General features: G+C 35.4%; 1 protein-coding gene across 1 annotated transcript; it reads left to right on the forward strand.

The window, feature by feature from the left end:
* Positions 1–2360: 2360 nt before the first annotated feature.
* LOC107822571 (uncharacterized) lies at positions 2361–2888 on the forward strand. Its single transcript, XM_016649122.1, has one exon. The coding sequence runs from the start codon at positions 2361–2363 to the stop codon at positions 2886–2888; it is 528 nt and encodes a 175-aa protein (XP_016504608.1).
* Positions 2889–7720: the final 4832 nt, after the last annotated feature.

Below are 7720 nucleotides of genomic sequence, written 5' to 3' on the forward strand. Positions count from 1 at the left end.
TTAAGGATGAGAAAGGCAAAGTATTGGTGGAAGAGGTACTTATTAGACGAAGATGGCAAACTGATAAGTGAGTATTTTACCAACTTGTCCATCTTTTAATCACTTTTGCTATGTTTGATTGATAACATCTTGTGTTTAATGGCATTCACTTCTATTTTACAGGTTTTATGTGATTTAGAAAGTGAAAACGAGTCAAAAAGGAGCTAAAATAAAGAATAGAAATCTGCCCACTGAATTACCTCTCGCGAACGCGAAGGAGTAAGGCTAACACGAAGCAGCAGGAACCCAAACCTTCGTGAACGCGAAGGACAGAACGCGAACACGAAGCTGCACAAGCCAAACCTTCGCGAACGCGAGGGATACATTGCGAAAGCGAAGCTGCAAAAATCAACTCTTCGCGAACGCGAAGTTCAGACCGCGAACGCGAAGCTGTAGGTAGTCAAACCTTCGTGAACGCGAAGGCTGGATCGCGAACGTGAAGAAGACATTTGCAGAAAAATTGGGCAGTTCTGGAATTTTACATTTTTTACCCCCAAACCATCTAATACACGACCTAGCTCATTTGTAAGATATCTTTGGCAGACATTGACAGTCTCTGCACATCTTGGGCAGCTTTTGTCCATTTTTGGAGCTAGGTTTCTTGCACACACACTTGGGTCTTGAAGATTTGGAGCTTTTGGTTGAGAATTTCTTACCCATTTATGTTCAATTCTTCATTTTCTTGCTTTGTATTGGATATCTAAGTGTGTAGTATTTTTTCTAGCATTTAAATCTTGCTTATGGTAATATTCATATTTAAAGTGTGGATTAAATACCTTGTTATACTTATGTATTGAACGATTTTTATTTATTGTGAATTGAGTTATTATTTCTTTAATTAATCTTGTTATTAAATATTTTCAAAGGGATTAGCTAACCCTAGGACTCGCCCATTCACTTCGAATTAATTTTGGAAAAAATAATTCGGGATTTGGAAAGATTAATTAATAAGAACTTGAGGCGTTAACCCTAACTTTATAGATTCTACCTAGGAATAGGATTGAGCTACTTATAGCCATATTCAGGTGTGCTTAATCTCTTAATTATTTTAGGGATAATTCAATTAGGAAGTCTTATTAGTCTTCGAAAGAAGCTAATATAGAATTATTACTCGAGGCTAAATAATTATTAACTCGTTCATATTTGTAAAATCGTGAAATATATTGGATCGTTACCTGAGTGTAATTCCCAATGCATCCATGCTTGAAGCCATTGATCATTTTACTTGCTTTCTAGGTTAGTTTACATTTTCGCAATTAGTTATAAATATTTTCTCAAAACCTTTCTACGTGTTTGGATTAGCATAATAAGTGATAATTCTCTTACATGCCTAATCGTCTACATATTGTTCTCTATGGGATTCGACCCCGACTCATAGTTGGGTAAATTATATTGCATGCGACCGTGTCCATTTACCTTTTAGTAGTGGATTTGGACGTCATCACAAACATACTTTCATAAATGCTTGAACGAAGAAGGGGATAAGAGCATTGTGCTAGGTGACTTGGAGCACGCTGAGAGTCGTCGAGATTTTGGATATTGTAAGCGTATTAAGGATGAGGAGGTTGTGGAGGTTATGCCTAATATGAGCAGGGGAAGAGCGACCGGGCCAGAGAAATTTTGATGGAATTTTGGAGGTACGCAAACTGGGAAGCCATCGAGTGTCTTACTAGGTTGTTTAATGTCATTTTTAGGACAAAAAAGATGCCCAAAGAATGGAGGTGGAGTACAATGATTCCGTTGTACAAGAACAAGGGCGATATCCAAAATTGCAATAACTATAGCGGTATCAAGCTACTAAGCCATACCATAAAAGTTTGGGAGAGAATGGTGGAAGCGAGGGTGAGGCGAAGTGTGTCTATTTCCTAGAACAAATTTGGATTTATGCTGGGGCGTTTGACTACGGAAGCTACTCATCTCGTTAGGAGACTGGTGGAGAAGTATAAAGAGAGAAAGAGAGACCTACATATAGTATTCATTGACCTTGAAAAAACATATGATAAAGTCCAGATGTTTGGAGGCTAGCGGTATTCCGGTAGCTTACATTAGGGTGATTAAGGACATGTATGATAAAGCTAAGACCCGGGTAAGGGTTATCATCTCGTAACCCTTTTTTATTTGCCTTGGCGATGGATGCTTTGACGCGCCACAATCATGGGGAGGTGCCATGATGCATATTATTCGCTGATAATATAGTATTGATTGATAAGACGCAAGGTTGGGTTAGCGCGAGGCAGGAGGTTTGGAGACAAACCCTAGAGTCGAAAGGTTTCAAGTTGAGCAGGAACAAGACATAATACTTGGAGTGCAAGTTCAATGATATGACTCATGAAGCAGATATGGACATGAGGCTTGATTCACAAGTCATCCCCAAGAGAGCTAGTTTTAAGTACCCTGGGTCAATAATCCATGATAATGGGGAGATTGATGATGATGTCATACATCGTATTGGAACAGGGTGGATGAAATGGAAGTTAGCACTGAGTGTGTTATGTGACAAGAATATACCTCTGCGACTTAACGGTAAGTTCTACAGAGTGGTGATTAGACCAACTACATTGTATGTGGCAGAGTGTTGGCCTGTCAAGAAATCTCACTTCCAGAAGATGAAAGTGGTAGAAATGAGAATGTTGAAATGGATGTATAGGCATACAAGGAGAGATAAGATTAGGAATGAAGATATTAGGGACATGGTAGGAGTGGTCTCTGTGCATGACAAGATACGAGAAGTGAGGTTAAGATGGTTCAGACATGTGAATAGAAGGGACACAACTGCCTTAGTGAGGAGATGCGAGAGGTTGGCTGTGGGGGATATGCGAAGAGGTAGAGGTAAGCCAAAGAAGTCGTAGCGGAAAGTAATTAGGCAGGACATGGCGCAACTCCAGCTAACCGGGGACATGACCTTTGATAAGAGGGTGTGAAGGTTGAGGATTATGGTTGAAGGTTAGTAGGTTTCTGAGCATTCGTCTTTTCCTTACCGGTAATATTTGTATTGTTTTGGCATTCCTTTAGGCTTATTTTTTACTATATGTTGTTCTCATTCTTACTTCTATACATATTATTGTCTTTTTCGCTTTGGTTTATTTAATATTGTGTTGTTGGTACTGTTTGCTGCTATTGCTTTTTTTTCATATTTTTTGTGCTGATGATCTATCGAAAACAACCTCTCTATCTTCACAAATGTAGAGGTAAGGTCTACGTACATCCTACTCTTCCCAAACCCCACTTGTGAGATTCTTTCTAGGTATGTAGTTGTTGTTGTTGAATACATGAATTAAAATAAGAAATGACAAAATTCCCATTATCGTTTTAGAATTTAGATCTCTTTCCTTTTCTAAAGCAGCGAATGTACTCTCTGAATTAGATTTCTTTTCTGGGTTAAAATTGGTTGTGTCCTCTGTGTGCTCGGTTACAACCTTCCAGTAAGCACTTGAAGTACTAGCATACATCAATTTCGAATTTCAGGTTGTATAACAAAAAGAGTTCTACTGGAGTTAAACAATGATTTCTAACAATTTCATATCAATTTCAAAAAGAAAAGCAGAAAATATATTTTTTAAATTATACAAATATGTATTAATTTAGGCTAATACAGAAAACCAAAAACTCAAAAGGAATTATTTCCTGCATAGTAATCCCTATATTACACTGCCGGCATAACTAGACTTGTTTGCTGATATCAGGTTCTTGGTCCAGATTGATTTGCCGACGTCTTTACTAGACTTGTTTGCTGCCAAGCTTCTTCATATGCGTTCTATATGTGTGTGGTCTTAATATCATAATAACACAACACATAGAGTATTCTGTTGGGAAGTGGTGGTGGTGGTGGGGGGGGGGTAGTGTGTATATATATATATATATATATATATATATATATATATATATATATATATATATATATATATATATATATTAATTCATTGAGCTTTATTTTCAGTCACGCTGCACAAGATTTTCGTTTGATGAATTGACATGACCTCGAAGTAAAAATACGTGGCTTGACTTTAAACACATATACTTCCGTTTCAATTTATATGAACATATTTGACTGGACACAGAGTTTAAGAAAAAAAAGAAGATTTTTGAATTTATGGTGTAAAATAAGGCAATATAAACCATTGCATAAAGGTAAATTATTTCCAAATAAAAAAATAGATCATTCTTTTTGGCACGAATTAAAAATGAAATATGTTCATATAAATTGAACCATGTAGTATATCTTAAACCCACTTTTCTTTCAAAAATGGGCATGCTCGGCTAAAGGAGCAGCAGCAGAAAACACTTGGTCCTCAATCTTTAGGTTGTTTTTGGACCTGTCCGTCAGCATTGTCCTCATAATATGGTATGCCTTTTTATGATTGGTAATAAATTGTACTTAGATAATGTAATTTGATTTGTCATAAAGTTTTCTTTTTTAATTTTTAAAAAAAAAATATGTAATCTTAAAAGTTTAAGGGTCAAAAAGTTTTATGGGTTCATGATATTTGGTGGAAATGACACCAAGTAGTCACTTATAAGCATGTTGTTTAAAATATATCCATAATTTACAATGTATTTAAAGATTAGGCAATTTCGATCAAACTTCAGGACACGGCAGCCTAGAGTTTAAACCTCAACATTCAAATTTCAGGACAAAATATCTTAAAGTTCGAAAATTATGTCATGAAATTCGAGTTTTATGTCTTGAATTTTAAATTAGTAGTTCAGAAATTCATAACATTTAGTCCTGAATTTTAAATTAGCAGCTCAAAAATTCAGAACACTAAGTCCTGAATTTCCAAATTAAGGATACTTAGTCCTAACGCTTGGGATGAATTGGCTAATTTTTAAATACATCGTAAATTGTGGATATATTTTAAATAGCGGGCTTAAAAATGACTATTGCTGCACTTCGCCCTAATATTTGTGTGGCTATAAACACTTTTCATTAAAGGTAAAGTGTGAAAAATAAAAAGTTTAAAGTTAAATTGATTCTAAATATAAAAATATGTCATTCTTTTTGAAACAGACTAATCAATAAAGAGTGTCATTTAAATTAAAACGGATACAGTATAGCGTAATTTCCTAGCCTTCGTGGTCAACCTGACTCAATTATTGAGAGAGCAAATTTGTTAAGTCTCGTATGCAGAAAACACTCTCTTCACTTTTCTTTTATGTTAGCATTGAATAAAATATAATACTCCTCTTGTTTCAATTTGTTTGAATTTTTTTGGAGTCGAAGGTTAAATTTACTAATTATTTATGTGAATTTGAATGTAGATTTTTTAAAAAAAAAATTGAAATAAATTTGAAATATTTAAAAATTATATAAAAAATATTATATGTCACAATAGTTAATAATTTAAGATATCTAAAATTTATTGGCAAAAAATATGATCATAAGAAAATCTTTTTTTTTGACTATCCAAAATAGTAGGGTCGTCTTTTATAAACAAATGGAGTATATGGTATATTCAATGTTGTGGACTGAAATGCGACAATTGGAGTCTATATAATAAAACAAGTCTCACGTGTTAAATAAAACTGAGACTGATTAGTGCACCTGAATATCTCCCTAAAAATCAGGTTGTTGACAAATCCACCACCTTTTATATGCTTCATTGTTCTGGGAGAGATAAAAAGGAATATAATACTTTCATTGTTTAGAAAAGTTTAATTTTGTATATCTCATACTTTCTATTTTAGTTTATTTTCCGAAAAGAACTACTTCCTTATTTAGAAATAATTTAATTTTAAAATTCTTATTTTACTTTTTATGAGATGATTTATAGCTGCTACACAAATATATATGACTGTAGATCACAAATTTCAAAAAATTTATTATTTATTTTTTAAATTTCACCAAATACCACTACTTAAATTGGGACAGAGTGAATATACTTTTTCATCTCCGTGATCTAAAGGACAATTGGTGTACTTTCTTCCTGTTCATAATTAATTTCACCTAATTTTTAGGATGTCAATATATAAATGGGTTTATTGCAGAGAACACTCGTACCTTTTATTTTATGTCACTCTTCAAAGTTTTAGATGGAAATGGGACAATAAGATTCCATTCGATACAACATGTCTCATATAGTCATATGTAAAATATGAGGGTGAGATAGAAAATGTTGTATTATCACAAAAATATGTATGAAACTGTTACAATTAATTGGAGGCAATCATTTTTTATTGGTTATTTCTTAAACCATTTTTACAAATTTAACTATTTTATATTTCAAACTAAAACTTGGATGTGTTTGAATTCGTAATGGACAAATGACTTTTGTGTACGGTCAAAACCGATTTGAGTCAGTCGTACGGACTGGTCGAGACGATAATGTTTCGATCAAAGGATATCTGCATGACAAGGTCCGAAGTAAGGGCATCGAGCTTCGAGTTCAAAGACCGATCAATGACAAGCTCGGTATTATTATCGAGCCTATATCCAAATCGAACTACGAGGCAAAGCGGAGATTATCGAAGATATATAGACCGACCAACATTCACCCCGAATACCGAGACCCCAAGTCAGAATCGAGCTCGAACCAAGGTCGAGGGTTCGATCCAATACCGAGATCGAGCCAGTATCGAGCTCGTACACAAGAGCCGTTGCAACCGCACTATGGGATAGAATCTTGGCGGAAATCGAGGAAAAGACAATACATCCGAGGCTCTCCACTACGTATTTTTTATTGTATTTAAAGTAAGATCCCTCTACTATAAAGGGAGAATGTTATCATTTCTGAAGGGGTATTTTTTTTTTTTTGGGACATAGAGCTCACATTGTAATTCAAGCATCATATCCTCTTATATTCAAGAGTTACTCTTTTAAGCCTAAAAACTGATCCATCTTGCTTAGTCCTAAAAATCATCTTCTTTACAACGTTGTTTATTTTACATTCTTTGCGGTTCATATTTGATATTTCCTTTTATCCTTACAATTTGTATTAAGCTATATCACATATCCTTAGAACTACGTATAAATTCAACTCTATCCGTTTTTGGGTAAACAGTTTGGCGCCCACCGTGGGGCTAAGGATAACAATGGTTATTTGATATGAATCTGCAAAAACACACTGTTTTGCGCTTGTTTCTGAAAGTATCTTGGATTTCGGACTAGCAGCGACTAACTATTAATCAACTGGCCTCACCTATCGACAACGAAGCTGGTCTTCAAGATGAGAACAACAACTTTACACCAAGTACCGAAAGATCACTTGTTAATGCCGTTGGAGCTCGAATCGAAGTGCCGATAGATATTAATTCGCATGTGGCCATTGAGGCGAACCTACATTCTGAACCTGAAAATAGCATTCACGGTGTCACTCGGTCTGCATCTCGAGATACCCATCACGTCGAGGAAAACGGTGTCAACTTGCGTATGATTTTCGAGATGTTGCAAGCTCAACAGGTAGCAATAGCTCAGTTGCAGAGCCAAACCCAGCTACCGAGCAGGCCAGAGCCCAGTCCACCTCGAGAAATTACACACAGAACGGAGCCAGCCATAGTGAGGTCAAGTGAGCAAGAGTCGGGGACTACTCCTGAAATTGCTAAAATACTCGAGGAGCTCACGAAGCGAGTCGAAGCCAATGATAAAAAAGTAAAAACATACAATTTCAGGGTCGATCAGATCCCGGGAGCTCCACCAATGATAAAATGGCTAGATTCAAAAAAAATCATTCAAAAGCCTTTTCCC

This window comes from Nicotiana tabacum, chromosome 9 (genome assembly GCF_000715075.1).
Source record: "Nicotiana tabacum cultivar K326 chromosome 9, ASM71507v2, whole genome shotgun sequence".
Lineage (NCBI taxonomy): Eukaryota > Viridiplantae > Streptophyta > Magnoliopsida > Solanales > Solanaceae > Nicotiana > Nicotiana tabacum.